This window comes from Trachemys scripta, chromosome 9 (genome assembly GCF_013100865.1).
Source record: "Trachemys scripta elegans isolate TJP31775 chromosome 9, CAS_Tse_1.0, whole genome shotgun sequence".
Classification (NCBI taxonomy): Eukaryota; Metazoa; Chordata; order Testudines; family Emydidae; genus Trachemys; species Trachemys scripta.
In genome coordinates, this window is record NC_048306.1 from 98,731,042 (window position 1) to 98,748,852 (window position 17,811).

General features: G+C 42.4%; 1 protein-coding gene across 1 annotated transcript in view; it reads right to left on the bottom strand.

Annotated features, from left to right (window-relative positions):
• The window catches only part of LRCH3 (leucine rich repeats and calponin homology domain containing 3), a gene marked incomplete in the record, with an annotated part of 101,485 nt that overhangs the window by 33,079 nt on the left and 50,595 nt on the right, over positions 1 to 17,811 (bottom strand). The window contains 5 exon segments of the mRNA XM_034780713.1: positions 421 to 516; positions 4,668 to 4,744; positions 7,318 to 7,382; positions 10,263 to 10,383; positions 11,297 to 11,390. Coding sequence (XP_034636604.1) covers positions 421 to 516; positions 4,668 to 4,744; positions 7,318 to 7,382; positions 10,263 to 10,383; positions 11,297 to 11,390 — 453 coding nt within the window.

The window sequence follows — 17,811 nt, forward strand, 5'->3', positions numbered from 1 at the left end:
GGGGGGGAGGAGGGGCAAAGGGAGCACCTGCCCTGGGGCCGGCGATTTAAAAGGGCCCGGGGCTCCAGACATTGTTGCCACTACCGCAGCAGCGGCGTCCGGAACTCCCGGCCCTTTAAATCAACACGGGAGCCCCAGGCAGTGCAGGCCAAGGGCTGGCTGGGGGATGCTAATCCCCAGCCCCGCCCCTTCTGCCTGAGGCCCCGCCCCTTCCGGAGGCCAGAGCCACCCCCCGTACCGGTAAGTGTCCTCAGTTACTTTCACCCCTGCTACTATCTGACAGCTTTCAGTAAGTTACTTATTTAACTGTTTCTAAGACCTTTTTAGTTCAACCTCATATCAAGAAGCAATTGATTATCAGGCCTATTATTGAAGAGATACTTGATTTTAAAACAGAAATCACATGCTTCTTTTCACTACCTCTCTGCCTTGTCTACATAACTCCTCTGTCCTTGGTGTCGCTCTCTGTCCTGCATCAAGGTTAGTGTTTCTGGTCTTCGTAATTCATCGGTATCCCTGAAAGTAAACACAGATTGGAGGTTGGTTCTTGATGTGCAGAAATGGCAAACAAATGTAATGTTTTTTCTAATTATTAGCTGCTTATAAAAGTAAATGACTAAACAGTTAACTTCCGATAACATTCAAGACTAAATTTAAAGATGACCAAAGCAAGAAAGTTCAGATTTAAGGCTAGGCTAACAACTGTTGTAATATAAATATTAAAGCATTCTAGTAATATCACTATTGAGTTCAACAATTTTAAAAGGTGCAAAAAGATGGAATTTCTGTTTTAACACTGAGTTCTTGGCTTTTGGAGTGCTGCTAACTCTGGGAAGAGCATTAGTTAAAAAAAAGTCAATGAAGAACTTCATTATTCTTTCTCACACTTTTAGAACAAATCTGCTTAGTTCATTGATTAAAAGATTATTTTTCTAACAGCCAGTGTTGCAAACTCCACCTGAGTCCTTACTGTCTCGTATATGAATACCTGAAACAGATCTGTAAAGACCTTAGCAAATAATTTGTTTGCTTGTAAGTGAGGGAGAACAGAACAAACTTGAAATGAATCAGTTAAATTAAATGTCCAATAACAATGTCAGTAACAAAAGAAGGCATACGCAAAAGGCATCTGAGTTTTCACTATGAATTGTTCTCTAATTTAAAACAGAAGGCAAAATATTTTTAAAAACAGGCACTTAAGTAATAGATGCAAGACATACCTCCTCGGGTACAAACAAAACTGAGCACACAAAATATGCAGTTGCATGGGCAAAACAGGTAACTGCATTCAAATGGGTAACTGCACATGTTCCACAAGGATGTATTTTGTGTACACAACTTAAGATGCCTATTTTTAAAATTAAGCTCTACATGTCAGATGCTATACGTGATGCACCCATTACTGTGTTGACTGGCAGGAAGAACACTGGGTGAAGTGAGCAACAAAACCCAAACTCCATATGCAGATCTAAGTAGCACATAGCATTGCTGAATCAGGAACTTTTTACAGACTGCACGCTTGTGCAAGCTGTATTTAACTAGCTACTCTTAAGATGAAGTCTGAATTACGTCTAGCTTTACAAGGGCTTTAATGGCTCCAGTGTGCTTTGGAGAAGGAAAAAAAAAAAGTCTTCTTGCCAAGGCATTTACAGAAAATTGTTGTGGGAGCAGTTTACAACTGGTGTGGTTGGCACAAGCAACATATTCCAGTACTATGAACTTCATAATACCAACAACACCCCCCCCCCCTCAAAAAAAACCCACTAATTAATTTTGCATGGTGATTTTTCCTTAATTTTGGAAGCAACAACAATATGGTCTGATTTTTTTAGTATTTCATTAAGAATTCTATTTCACTGCAGTGTAATAAGAATGTGCTGTAATTTAGTTAGATGTTGGATTACAAGCCTCTGCTTAAAGATCGGCTGCCGCCCCTGAGTTAAACTTTGAAATCATCTGAACCCTATTGAACTATATAATTTCCTTTATTGTCATTGCAGACTGCCAAGATTTGTATACGTAAATAGAAGGTCTCTCCTGTCTAACTTGACTTGTCTTGTCCTATTTTCTTCAGCTGTGTCATGCAGTCCAATGTTTGTGAAGTCTCTTAAGTTATTTCCATGTAAAACACAAATCAAAAGGCAGGTAAAAAGAGTCTTTCAGACCAAGGCACTCATCATTTGTGGAGGAGATGGCAGGCTGCTCTATTATTTCAAAGTTTACTGGTGGACACTACAGGGTCAGGAATTCTGACACATGCTGAATCAGTTACCATCTATGATGTCAGTACAGCTACTGCACATGCACATTAACCGCATGAATCAAAATTCCTTAGACAAATCCATGAAGGATAGTTGCTTCCCATGTGCCTAACAGCTTTTGAAAAATATATCTGTCGTTCTTAGTTTCAGTTTCCCTATAATAGCCAGAAGAGAGAGGTCCAATTTAAGGGAATTGCCAAGTTCATTTCAAAAATTTGCTTCTAGTTAGGGCATAAAGAGTGAAGTATCCAAAACCAGTGTGTGTCTTACTCTAATACAGCGCATCTCAAATGCGGCCACCATGGCTGCATGCAGCCACCAGGGGCTTTTCTTGCGGCCACAGTCTCCTGGGTGAGGGGTGGTGTGTTACCCTCCCCCAGGGCTGCCAGCAGGGGCTGGTCTCTGTCCCCTTCTGGAGCCACAAACACTGTAGAAGAAGGCGGCCAGCATGAGTTCCCCACCTTCCTGGGGACGGTGGGGCTCAGGCTTCAGGCTTAAGCCCTGGGGTGGTGGGCGACAGGCTCTGGCCATACAGCAGCAGGCCCTAACCCCCAGCCGCAGGACTCCAGGCTCACCCCCCACACATCGCCCCTGGCCCCCGCTCCTCCTCCAGTCGCCATCTGTGCACCAGGGCCTCAGGCTCCCACCCTGGGCTCACCTCCCTCATCTCCCCTGACTCCCGCAGCCTCCCATCTATCCCCATTGCCCCTTGGCCCCCTACCCACTTCCCCATCCAGGGCTTAATTTGTCCCCCAGCTTGCCAGGGCAGAGTAAGTCTGCTGTGAAAAGTGATATTGTTAATATCACTTTTCACAGCCTCCCAGCTAGCTGGCAAGTCTGTTATGATTAATGATATTAACAAATATACAAATGTCACTTTTCACAGTAGCAGCCTTACTAGCTAGCAGGTCTAAAAAAAAAAAAAAAAAAGGCAACCAAAAAAAAAAAAAAAGGAAAACATGCAAAGCACCTTATTTGTGTTTCTATTCTGTTTAGGTCCAGTAAAGAATAGATAACTGTACATTATGTTTAATTATCGAGTCTGCAAAAAAACCCTACATAAATTACAAATAATTTGGACACCTGTACGTGCATATTCATTTGTTTTTCCTAAAGTTAATTATTTTAGGAAAAACAGTCAGAGCGGTCACCAGCGAAAGTTGGTGGCCACACTCTGAGGCCACCCAAAAATTTGCTGCGAGACCCCCTGCTCTAATATTACTATATACAGCCAAGACTATTTTCATCCTGCAAGTCAAAAAAACAAAAAACAAACCAAACAACTTTCTGCTCAGTCCCTGCGTATCGTTTTAACCAAAAGCAAAAACCGCTCAGTGACCTATCAAAACTGACAGAACCTTAACTTCAACTGCACCAATGAGGCACTATAAATACACTGAATTGTATCTCCTCTCCTTCTGCTCTTGTCTCTGGGCATCCTTCCATTTGACTCCCTAAACCTGAAATACTCTTCTTTATCCTGCCCACCATCTTACCATCCTCGCCAACTCTCAGCTTAACACACACTTCTTCCACAAGGATGAACCTTACTATTCCAAAAGTGACTATCCTAAAAATTCTGTGTAACCCTCAAGAAGCTTGTGTCATTAATTCATTCCAAACAAATATATGATTTTATTGCTATAATCCTTGCTTTCCTTTCCTTCTAATCTCCCTTCCTCCATGGCATTTGAGGTTTTGTCTATACTAGCAAAGTGCACTTGTTTAATTTAAAAACTGATCTAACTAAACCAGTGCAAACTCCTCATATAGATTCACTTAAACCATTTTAATTCTTGCTTATATTGATTTAGCTTAAATTCAGAATTTATATAGATTTAGCTTGCATTGATAAATTGCCAACTTAAGCTAAAAATTGATATTAGCATAAGTTAAACCAGTTTAAATGTATTGGAATTTAAGTAGATAGATTTTTAAGTCACTTTAGTTAAACCTGTGAACTTTTGTACTATAGGCAATGTTTTTGTCACCTTACCGCATCATTCCTCATTTTACCTAGACTGTAAGTTCCTGGGACAGGAACAATAGCCCGTTTGTAAAGTGTTGCATATTTCTGACTAAGTAGTAGAAAACTACATCCACTGTTCAGTGTCACTCAATGCAATCTAAACTGTAACTTTCAGCTACAATTTCCCCCAATCTACGGTATTTTAGCAAGAGAAATGTATGCTCTTCTGCCAATTTGGCCTAGTTATGAAAAGAACAGAAATGTTTATGGAGGTATAAATATCAGCCATAACATCACAGTGAAATCAACTGTTGGTTTCAAATGATCATGTAGATGGTATATTTTTCAGAGTAGGGCACCTATCGAACACATCTATAAAGCACATGTATGCCACTGGCACTATCATGAATAAATGTACTTTCATCAGGTTCTTCTACCTATTTTGATGCAAATATCGTCTTGTGTCTTCTGTTCTCTGAAAATCTCTGATGGGCACTGGCTTTACTGGTGAGCCCTAAGCAAACAAAACAGAAGACAATGAAGTTAGTAATGTATTCAGAATGCTGTGTCTGCAAGTCTAAGAATTTTGATTAAACCAAACGAAGTGTAGGTTCCATCAATTTGTCTAGATCCAAATGTGTGATTACTGGTCATTAAGATGTCTGACAAAGAAACAAAATAAAACACAACCAATGGAAGATATCGGAAATGATGCAGAATCATTTTTGTACCTTGCATGTAATTTACTGAAAGTTGAACTTCAAAATTAAGCATACCTGTTGATAAGTTATAGTGTAAAAAACAGAATTACCAGGCTATGTGGATGAGGTGTAGGTATAAAATAACTAATGTAACTTATAAGATGTATGGTGTTGGAGACCAAAGTACACATCTACAGTTTTAGCATAGTGTATTCCAGGCTCTCTCAGACAATAAGATTCAACAGCTGGTGTTCTGTGATGATATCATATAGACAAACCAGAGAAACAGGCACTTGCAGAATCAATACATTGTCAATAGAAATCTGGGTCACTGCAGATTTCACTAATGTAAGTAGGGGAATGACAAAGTGCACAAAACAAGGACATGCTTTAGACTCCTAAAGAGATTCTGACAAGATAAAATAAAGGAAATGAAGAAAGATCTTTACCTTCTCAAAGCATTAAACGAACTTACAAAGGAACAGATACATTTGAATTTGAGCACAATGTGTATTGCTTAAGTGCTTGAAGCAAAATAGAAGGTTATCTGGAACAGGTTGCTTATGTACTATGTAAGATTCCTGCTGTGCTGAGACCCCTTTACACCTACACGCAGGGGATGAATTTAGATTAACATGGCATAGAGAAGGCAACGTCACATTGCTTAATGCTTCCTGCATTTAATTTTTGTTTTATGCAGAAACTTTACAATTTTCCACTTCCTTGTGTGCAGACTGTCACAGCAAGGATCAGTTTCTCTTGCCTTATGTATAACAGTAGCGACGATAACCAAAGCAAAGATGTTTTCCAGTTGCAGGGAGTCATACAGTTTTAAAGAACAATCATGGAATTTTGGTCAAGGGCATGCTAATCTATATTTGGTCACAAGGTACACCTCTACCCCGACAGAACGCTGTCCTCGGGAGCCAAAAAATCTGACCGCATTATATTGAACTTGCTTTGATCCGCCGGAGCGCGCAGCCCCGCCCCTCCAGAACGCTACTTTACCACGTTATATCCAAATTCGTGTTATATCGGGTCACGTTAATATCGGGGTAGAGGTGTATTAAAATTAAACAAGGACTCAAGACAATTGCATTGTAACCGTGTAGGAGTGATCATGCCTCCCCCCAATGCGATCATTTGGAACCAGAACAAGAGCAGTAAAAGCAGTAATTAGTAACAAATGATACTACCAAATATGTAGCAAATTACGGGAAAGCAAATAAGAACCACTTCGACCCATTCTGGGGAAATGGGAGCTTGTTGTCTGACCCACAATGCAACTTGAAATGCTACTGCTGGAACAGTGATAGCGCTCAGATTTCTAGTCTGCCATTCCAGCTCACATACCACAGACTACCTTCAAAACAACAGGCTACTCGAGGATAGAAACAAAACGTACATTGTTCAGGTTTGTCTGCAATAATAAGGACAAAGACCACGGGTTTTAAGCCAAAAAAAAGCTATAGCCTAAGGATGCTTATACTTGTTTTTAGCCACTTGTAAGCAAGTCTCCTTACAGGTTTTTAACAAACTTTAATAACCCTATTTATTGCCCATTTACTGTCTCCTGGGATTGACTCATAAAAATATCGTGTCACATAGTTAAACACAGAATTTTTGCTCAAAACTTTGTGCATATGCATTCCCAGGTTGTATGCCTGGTGATTTTACAGAGCATCACTCAAGATGTTAACATGGAGCAAGCCATCCTCTGTTACAAAATATCAGACTTTAGAGCAAATCCTCTTTTTCATTTAAAATTCGCAATTAAAAGGGATGCCCAGTCTGGTAAATTTATTGGCATTTAATTTACAATCCATAGCAAAGCCCCACCAAATTAACATAGCTGAAAGATCCCTATAATGTGCTTACAGAGATCAACACATTAGCTATGTTTTGACCTCAAACAAGCCAGCATTTACTAGGTATTACCAAATGAAGGAGACATGAGTGGTTGCCTGGGTGCAAGCACATATGGGAAGCATCAACTTCAATGTTTTCTGAGGGAAGGGTTCCTTTGGGAACCCCATTTACTCCCCCCACATCCTGCAGGAATTTTGCCTTTGAACAGAACTCAGTACAGCCGCCCGTAGAATCATTCTGAGTGTCTGATACAGGTGTAGTTTGTAGCATCTCAGGACTCAAACTCAGATCCTCCACAAGGCAAAGCCTGTTGCTCCAAGCCAGCTGTCACATTGTTTATCAAGGTCAACCTCTACAGACAAGAAATATTAACACCATCACAAAGGCTTTCATTGGGGTCTAGGAACGTAACTAATTTAAATAAAAGCACCACCTCATGAGAGATTCGCCGTTGTTCAATATAGGCCATGAATTGTGAGCTGAGGCTCTCTGACTCCATGCACTTGGGTTGCCTCACCTCTTCCTCTTCCTCTTCCGTGGCACAGCTATCAATATAGTCAATCTGATCCAGATCGTGTTCCACTAGACACACATGCACAAAGGAAACGCCCATCATTAGATGACCAGTGGTAGAAAAAACATAGCAGCAGACTCAGCAACTAATGTCTGATTTCACTTTTCCTCCACCTGGGCAAGGTTAAGCTGACAGCTTTTGAGCTCTGCCTGGTTCACTAATAGTTGTTAAATGTCAGATTTTGAAATAATCTTAAACAGATTTAAAAGCAATGAGAAAAAAATATGTCAAATGTAGTAATTTTAAAAATACGATTCTGTGTAGTTTCTTAATTATTGCAAAAGCAATGTCATCCTTCCCAATTCATTGTTAACAAAGGCCATTGGCTACAATTTTTACTTCTGTGTCTTGGACATATCTGAGAAGCAAGCAATTACCATCAATTTACAACAAAATAAACATGTCATTAGGAGTATACTGATTAATTTATCTAGGCTCTACTTAGCTGGATACTTCCTCATTAATAAAGGCACTGAGGAGAGCCTAGGTTAACACTTGCTCAGTATGAAATGTCAGGCTCTAGACAGAGTCTGATGATGATAAAACAGAGAATAGTGTGACCAAGTTAATTGCATGAGGTTGCTTTAAATATGAAAAAGGTATGTGGCAAAGAAACAGACAATAAAGAAAGCAACACAAAAACACTCAGGCTACAGACATTTTATTAACCAAAGAGGAAGGAAGGAATTAAAATTAGGGAACCACAGAAATTAAATGAGTATGAAGCACAGGGCACAATTCTGCTCTCATTTCTGCCCATGGCCATGTTGCTATCTGGGGCATTTTTTATTCATCACTGCTTTTGTAAGTTTCTGCACGGGGATTTCAAGTGTCATGACATTAAACAAAAAGCCTAGTGAAAAGCACTGTGCTGACAGATTGGATATCCAGAGTCAAAAATACCCCGAGGACTCCCATCCCCCTTTCCCCCCGCCCCAGTAGGTCTTCATTTGCCACACTTCATCATCTCTTATCAGAAAGCTCATGTTAGCACTGATGAAGACATGGGGAAAAAGAGGTCATTAGGAGGGGTCTAGATGCAGGTGTTTTGAAAGGGATATCACTCAGGATGAAATGGCAGGCACAAGTTCAACTCAGATTACCTACTTCAAACATTATTGCTTCCTTGTTTTTAAAATCCTGCAAAAACTTGCTCCTGCCTTTCCCCCAGACATTATCACTCTCTATTCCCCATTCCTCCTTGTCTAGAGCAGACCTCCTTTGCCTCACCTCACAATCTGGCTACTGTAAGTGTCAGAACCATCTCCTCTGAAACTCCAGCCATCCAAAACAGCTTCCCTGGATCTTTCTGCCTCACTGAATCTCCACCTCATTAAAAACCTTAAGTGAAAACCTCTTTTCTCCCTTAGCTATTTAACTCTAATTTATCTCACTCTCCATTATATTATTTAACAGCTGTGTTAACTCTAAAGCATTGTGAAAGACCATGTGTGTGAAAAACCAATTAACAATAAGTTGATATTGTAGGCAGTGCTGGTAGCACTGTTTGGTACAAAGGCTGCTAGCACTTCCTATATAAGATAACTTTGCCAAACTGTCTGTACTGAAATGTTTCATGCTGAATGTCTACCTCGGGGGGGGGGGGGGGGGGGGTCCTTTTTTTGAAATAAAGGGTGGGGGGGGGGGGGGGGGGGGGGGGGGGAATTAATTTTCAGACAAAATGGCTCAGCCGTTTATGCGAATGAGGATAGGGAAAAATATATTGCAGCAGAAGGAGGAGATTAGAACAAGGAGCTGGTGGGGAGAGGGAAGAGACTGAGACAAGTGGATGGGGAGAAAGAAGAAACAGGGACTGGGAACTGGGGTGGGAAGATTGGGACTGGCTGGGAAAGGAGATTGGGACTGGGAGAAGACTGAGATCAGATGAGGAGCTGGGGGGGGGGGGGGGGGGGGGGAGGGTGGGGACGGGGAACCAAGGGGGGGGGGGGAGGGGGGAAAGAGACATCTGATGTGGAGCCAGGGTGGTGGTGGTGGTGAACTGCGAATGACTGAGAGAAGAGACTGGGACAAGAAACTGGGGGAACACAGAATGGAAGAGGAGTCTGAGGAGGGAGAATGAACTGGGGAATGTGGGTGGGGAGATATTACTGGAGGCCAAGATTGAGGAGAGAGAGAAATCTGAGAAGAGAAAAGGAGCCCAGGATTACCAAGTCTGAGGTGTGGCAACTGACTGAGTAGATAAAGAGAACAGAACTGGCATAAGAAGCCGGGGTGGAGAAGAGACAGGTCTGTGATAGGCACAGGTTGGAGGGGAGAGGGCAGAAGGAGTCATACTGGGGGAGGAGGGGCCAGTGAGACACGGAAGGCTCTGTGCCCACTAGAAAACACTCTCCTCCAAAGCCTGGAATAGAACCCAAGATTCTTGAGTCTCACCATTCCTCTGTTGTCAGAAAATAGCTGTGAAAACCACCGACAAAGTGTCCCATCCCCCTCTAGTGCTGGTCCTCACAGAGGATGACAACCTCCTACAGTTACCAGTTACTCTGTCAGCTCAAGTGGCAGAGATCTGTGCGCCAGATCTGAAGGTTCCAATCCTGCTGATGACTCATGAGAGTGTCAATATCGTGCAAAAAGCAGTATGTGATCATGTAATTAAAGATGGTATCATAATGCATATGCAGAAAGGGGCTGAATTAAGGTTGCACAAGCAACCTTACCTTCTGGTCTTTTTTAACTTTTCAGTGCTTGATTTTGCAACCCTAATAATGTTCTTTAAATGTAATTTGTGTGTGTGATTATAAATATATTGAGCCTCCACCACTTCTTTTGCTTAAAACAACAAATTACCTATAACTTCCAAATATACATTTTGGAGCTTCAGTTATGACAACCACCTGAATAATTAGCTATCAAAGACTGCTATTTACCTCCACCATTAGTTACAACCGTGCTCCCTCGGTTCTCCTGGTACTCTCTCTCTCTTCGCAGTCTCTGCTCTTTAGTGATCTCTGCCACTCGCAGAGGGAGGTCTGAGAACTCATCTGTAGGCTTTAAAAAACAGACAAAAAAAACCCACACACTCTCATCCTGGGCATCATCTTTCAGTTAGTTTTCTAACTTGGGCCTCCACTCCACCAGTCCTGCTGGATTTTGCTCCCTAAAACTATTAATTTAAAAGAGACACAACTGAAATGTACCGTTTTTAAATCAGGTCGATTTAGGACCTCTCTTCCATGAAGAGTCTGTCTACAGTTTTAATTTATTTTCCCTCTGAAATGAATACATATGCTAAAAACATTCCAGGCTGGATTCTGAAGGCCCTTGTAAACACCAGGCTAAGAGCACAGTTCGCAAGAACACCCCAGGGTTGGGTTGCAGCCATTTGCATAGCTTCCCCAACAGGACAGAACAGGCTGGCTCCTGGCTTTCTCCCAGTACCCTTCTTCCTTGGAGATCTGATCTTGCTTCTTCTAAGTGGTTAAGAGACAATCTATTTGGCCATTTGAAAAAGCTACGTATAAAATCTAATTCGGAAAATCTGTGCTCTGTTTACCTGATTTTATTTTAATTAAACAGAAGCTCTTGAGTAATGGATAAAGATTACATATGCTAATATAATGCAATAACTAGCTCATCTTTTTGTAATTTTTCTTATCACTTGTTTATATTAATTCATTTCTACCAAGTGCTCTTCTATATTTTCTCTTAGGTTTACACTTTTGTTTTGATTTTTAAAAATGTTTCAATAAAAAATATTAGTAAAAGAACAAAAGATCCATTTAATATAAAAATGGTGCTAATTCTTTTTCCAGGAAATCAAAAGTAATCTGTGAACTATGGAAATTACATTTTTTATTATACATAAGCACCACTCCCTGAATATTCTTCCAAATCTATGGTTTCATTATTTGTTTCCTGTACAAATATTGCCACCCAACAAAAATAAAGAAACTACACTTACTTCATTCCCTGACCATCTTTTGTCTCCGCTGTCCACACTATTGAAACCAGAATCTAGTGCTCCATAGGGACGACTGGAGTACAGTTCCTCATGGCTGTCAAGCAGATAATTTTAGTCACTATAATGTAAATGTCACTGAAAAATTCCTACTTGTGACAGAGCTGAAAATGGAGTTAACTGTTGAGCAGAGCTGAGCGGTGTCCACAACACATTAGAAGTTGTCACATGGCATTCACCATGCATAATACTTTCTAAGAGGATATGTTCTTCCAACTACAAACATTCCCAACTGTTAGCCAACTGACATGATGCAGCTGCCTTGTGCTTTCAAGAGCTGATCTAAGCCTATCCCCCAAACAATTCTGACAAATGTATTTTTTTTTTTTTTTGGCAAACTGACCTACTAAATTCTCCTTTAGCAAGTTAGTTCATTTTATGTTACTCAGGTGTTTTAGTTGAACGACTCTTCCCAACCCCATCCCCAAAACCATTTTGTCCCCAGAGGGAACCACAACCATACATGTGTATTTATTACACATACATATAAATGTATAGGAATGAGCATGCACCTCTTTTAGAAGAAGTATGACAACATTCAAAATGTATACTTTATACATCTCTTTTCTGTATCATGCATTATTAATCTAAAATACTCCATAAAAGACACCACAGATGTTTCAAATGAAACATATCATCACTTGAATGATATACAAATGTAGTTTTCACTCATTAAATTGACTTGTCAATGACTTGCCTAGTCACAGACATTACATATGTGCAATGAAGGGATGAAAATATAAACCATAACATAAGGGGCTGTATGGTGCTTTTCCTGCTCTAAGTGGGTACAGAGACTACACAGTTCAGCAGCGTGGCCATCACAGATGTCGAATCTGGCAACTGCTACAGATAGTGACAGCAGCAGTAGAACAATGGGACTTGTCTGATCCACTGCAGATGGCATTTCACAATGGATCAACTGTCCTGCTGGCACTTGATGCCCCAGGGAAACAGCAATTACTGCATAATTCACAAGTAAGAATGTCAGGAAGCTGATTGCTCCACCCAAGCATAGCTAATTGTAGGTCATTCTCTCACTGGTACTGATCTCTAGCTGTCCCTCTGTTTAAAAATCCCTCATCCAGGAAACAATTATTTTAAAATGACTGTTATTACTATTATTTATGCAGCACCATAGAGTTATGGTGCTTTATAGAAAAACGAGACAGACTACAGTCCTAAGGAGTTTGCAGTCCTAGTTAGACACAGGGGGTATGTCTACACTGCAATTAGACACCCGTGGCTGGCCCAGGCTCCTGGAACTCAGGCTAAGAGGCTGTTTAATTGTGGTGGACATTCAGGCTCAGGCTGATGCCCTAGCTCTGGGACTCTCCCACCACGCAGGGTCCTAGAGCCCGGCCTGCAGCCCGAACCCAAACGCCTATACTGCAGTTGAACAGCCCCTTAGCCTGAGCCAGCTGGCTCAGGCCAGTCCTGGGTTTTTAATTGCTGTGTAGACATACCCAAGGAGAGGTTACTCAGAATGTGCCATAATGGTGCTTCTTTGAGATGTGGGTGCTGCACTTCAAGTATGCTTATACCACTTGTGCTTTGATGGGAGATTTTTGGTAGCAGTGCCTATTCAGCCCATGCATGCAATTCTATGCTTCCTTATGCCCTGCTCTGAAGATACATAAGGCTACATGGGTGAACTGCCCTCAGTTCCTTCTCCACTGCCAAGTCCCCAGAGGAAACTCTGAAGCAGAGGGGAATGAAGGCAAGTAATGGAACACCTATACGGACACACACAGTGAAGAACTCCAGTTACTGCACAAGGCAAATAACCTCTTCTTTGAGTAGTGTCCCTCTGGGTGCTCCACTTCAGGTGACTACCAAGCAGTACCCCCAGCTGGAGGGGGGTCTCTGGAACCAAGTCCAAGATTGAATACAATACAGCATTTCCAAGGGCAGCATCTGATCTAGAAGACTGGACCACTGCATAATGCTTGGAAAAGGTACGTATGGAAGACCAAGTGGCAGCCTTACAAATATCCAGAACAGAAACATTCTTGAGTAATGTCGTAGAAGTAGCTACGGCTTTTATGGAATGGGCCAACAACCTTGAAAGAGCTGAATATATGAAGTTATAGCACAAAAGAACAGAATCAGAAATCCACTTGGAGAGTCTCTAGGTGGAAATTGCTGAATCTTGGGATCTATCAGCAATAGTCACGAACAGTCTGCGTGACTTCCTAAACGACTTAGTCCTTTCGAAATAAAAGGCTAATGCCCTTCCAACATCCAGAGTGTGTAAAAAAGGCCTCCGCTCTGGACTGATGAGTCTTTGGGGGGGAAAATGGAGGGTGGATAATCTGGTTGATGTGCAGCTCATATGACACCTTAGGTAAAAATCTTCTGAGATAAATTAATGAGGGAAGAGGTAGCCATTGGCTCAAACGGGGGGCATAGGGCATCAAAGTACTGCAGTCAAATCCCAGATAGGAATGGGTTTCTTAACTTGGGGGAAAGAGTTTCCCAATCCTCTCAGAATCTTACAGTTGTAGGATGGGTGAAGAGTGAGAATCCCTCAACTGCTGAATGAAAGGCTGTTACAGCTGCCAAGTGCACACTGAGGCCTGGTCTATACTGGGCGGCGGGAGGGGGGACTAAGTCAGTCTAAGTTACGCAACTTCAGCTAAGAAAATAGCGTAGCTGAAGTTGACGTACTTAGAGCTACTTACTGTGGTGTCTTCACTGTGGTAGGTCGACTGCTGCTGCTCCCCCGTCGACTCCGCCTACGCATCTCGCTCTGGTGGAGTACCAGAGTCTACGGGAGAGTGCTTGGCGGTCCATTTATCGCATCTTCACTAGACGCGATAAATCGACCCCCGGTGGATCGAACGCTCTGCCCTAAGTGTAGACATGCTCTGATAGAGCTCATATATAATCCTAACTTTTTCAGCACTAGGAGGTAATCAAGGATGATCAAGGGGGAAGAATGAACAGGTGAAACACTTCTGGACACACCACATGCTGAATCTTTTCCACTTGTGGAGGTAATTGTATTTTGTGGAATCTTTCCTACTGTTCAACAATACCTGTTGCACTTCCCAGTTCATCACAGATGCATCCATCGTTATGATGATAGAGGGAGGAGACTGAACAAATGGAATCCCCATGCAGACATTGTCTAGGACCCTGCATCATTGGAGTGGAGACTAAGACCTGGCGAGGAACCGACATTAACTTGTTCAAGTTGTGTTTGTTTGGAGTATAAACAATCCTGAGTCAGCTCTGGAAACATTGTGATGGTATGTTCCAGACTCCATCTTTGAAGGTGCAGGCTGCTATATGTCCAAGTAATTGAAGACAACTTCTTATTGATGTCTGTAGGCTGATTTGAATGTTTGAGACAAGATTTGCTAACATCGAGAATCTGTTGGAGAGGAAGATAAGCCCTGGCTGGTGTAGCGTCCAAGGAGGCGCCTATGAAATCTATTCTTTGTATGGGGCTCAAAGGGGATTTCTTGGATGTTGAGCTTAACCCTAGTTTGCGGAACAGGGATCTCATTGTCTTTATGGCATCAAAAACCTCATTGTAGGACCAGCCCATAACCAGCCAGTCATCGAGGTATTGACAGGAAGCCCTCCACATGACTACTGCTGTAGAGCGGCAGTGTTGGCTGGATCCAATAAGTCCTTTAGCTTTATTTTAGTTAACAGCTGACGCTAGTTAATAATAGCCTGAAACTGGTCATGCTCAGCAGCCATGCTCAGTAAAGATTGTGAATTTGCTATAACTTGAATGACTGTATTTAGCCATGAGAGCTTGATAGTGTGTGATGCTAAATTGAAGAGTCACAGATGAGTAGGTCTTTCTGCCAAATAGATCAAGGTGTTTTTGGTCCTTATCATACAGTGTGGTCTTTGCAAGATGTTGTTTGCCATGTTTTTTCACTGCCTCCACAACCAGGGAGTTCAGTGTTGGATGGGTGAACAGAAATTCGGAGTCTCTAGCTGGGGCATAATATTTTTTATAGGCCCTTTTACAAGCTGGTGGAATCGTTGCAGGGATCTGCCAGATGGATTTGGCAGGATTCAGAGCCTCATTAATAGGCAGGACAACTCAGGTGCAGGGAATCCATTGGAGGATGTCCAGGAGCTTATGTTATGACTCTGTGACCTCTTCCAAGGGATCTGGAGGGAATCTGAAATGTGCTTCATTAACTCTTGGACGTGTCTGAAGTCATCAGCCACAGTTGGTTGAGGAGGCATAACCGCTTCACCTGGGGAAGATGAAGGAATATTTGTTTGGGGAGAAACTTCTTTATCTGTCCAGGCCTCCTGCTCTTCAAAGGATTCTTGTGCCTGAGGTAATGGAAGAAAAGCAGTTGGAGTAGGGGAGCCTCTCCCCTGATACTCCCCAGGAGAGAGACTACGGGCATGTGACAATTGCAGATGATTTGTAGCCCAAGGAACCCAGTATGGCCACTGGAGAGGTCCGAACAGCATTGGGGGTGGTAACCATTGGTGCTCAAACCAGGTTGGGGGAACATGGGTCTATCTGTGGTACAAATCCCCACTCTTGTCAAAAGTGTCAGGATGGAAATTCCTGTCTGAAGCGTCAGGGAACCCTGGATTGAAATATCTGAATTGGAGGAAAATTCCTCCTCTTCAAGTGGGGGAGCCCCAGTACTCTCTAAAGGCATTGGAGAGTCAAGTGGTACTTAGAAAAGGTCCCACTTCAGTGACCGTGCTTGTCTCGGTACTGAACCTTTTGCTACCAACTAACAAGGGAGATTTCGGCTCCTCCGAAACAAGTAGATCCTTTGAAAATCTGAACTCCCGTGGTACCAGGTGGATTTGAAGAGTGGGACTATTGTCAGTACCGAGGCCATACGCTGCTCTGGTAAATCCACTCTGGTTGAAGTAGTCAGTACTGATGTGAGGCCTTGGGAGGCGTTCAGACCATATGAGAGGCACAACATCTTCCCGGTATTGAGGCAGTCTTAGATGTTGATGGTACCAAAGGAATTCTGGGTACCATTCTCTTAGAGGTGGAAAGCTTTGATGATGCATTGTCCTGCTTGTGCAGCACTAAAGGTTTCAGTACCAAGGCATGCTTGTTGCCCTTTTTCTCTGCTGAGCCTGGAGCCCCAGGCACAGGATCGGTACTGAGTGTCTGCAGCCTCAGACATACCCAGGGTGGGACATGAGGTCTCTGCAGCAATCTTGCATTGCAGTGACAGAAGTCTTTTTGAGGTGGATTCTTCCTGTGGAGAATGACTCAGTTTTGTATGGGTCTTCTTCATTGATTTACCTTGGGTAGATTCAGGTGAACGTGACGAAGTTGACGGTGCATTGTGTTCACTCAGCAACTGATGCCCGGAGGGGGAAGGGTGTACTCCGGCCTGGATCTGAGGCCAATTGGAGGGAATGCTCCATCATTAAGAGTCTCAGTTTTAGCTCCTGATTTTTTCTTGACTCACCCTTAAATGCAGAGCAGATGGAGCCCTTTTGTGGGACATCAGACTTTCCAAAGCAGCGGATACAACAGGAATGCCTGTCGCTGACCAAGACGCACTCCTGGCAACAGATGCACTGTTTGAAGCCCAGAGATCCTGGCATACCCCAGGGCAATGACATCTAGCAAGGGAAGGCCCCCCTTCCAAAACGGGAAAGGGATCAAGAGAAAGATCCCCTAAATTCCTAAATAAAAGGTAAATAAAATAACTAAACAATAAAATAAAGAAGGGTAACTACGCTAAGAGATTTCAAAGTAAGGCACACTAACGCTCCATCTCAGGCCAAGGCAGTGGAGAAAGAACCAAGGGTGTTTCACTCACACAGCACTGTATAGCCTTAGAGCGGGGCAGGAGGACGCATAGAACACGTGTGGGCTGAACGACACCGCAACCTAAAATCTCCAATTAAAGGAGAAAGGGGTGTGAGCACACATGAAATGGAGCACCCATAGGGACGTTACTCAAAGAAGAACTCAGGGATAAAGGATGAGGGAACAAGAGCTGCAGAAGTGAAATATGCTTATTTTTATGTACACATCTGCAAAAGGATTCACAGGCGGATCCTTAACCCTACACAGAGCCTCATTTAAGTTACTGGGGCTCTGACTGTATGGACCAATGTGCAGGATCTAACACTATGTTTGTTCCTCTGAGTTTGTAAAAGATTTAAGTCATGTACTAAAGTCTGGGGATGGCATCTGGAATGAAGGCAAGAATGGAACTCAGTGATGCTAAACAAAGATAATATTCATATTAGGGATCCTTCAGCAACAAAGATGGGAAGGGAACCACAACTCACTTCTTTTGGGTGAGAGGAGAAAAGAATAATCCTAAAATTGCTCAGTGTAGTTAAAAAAAACCTCTGGATTTTTAAATGTATTAGCTGTGTCATGCCTTTTGTTCTATAGAAAGAGTCAATGCATACAGTGGCCCCGGGAATACATAGCTACAAGACACTGTAGTCTACTTTTAAGGCAAAAAAATATCCTA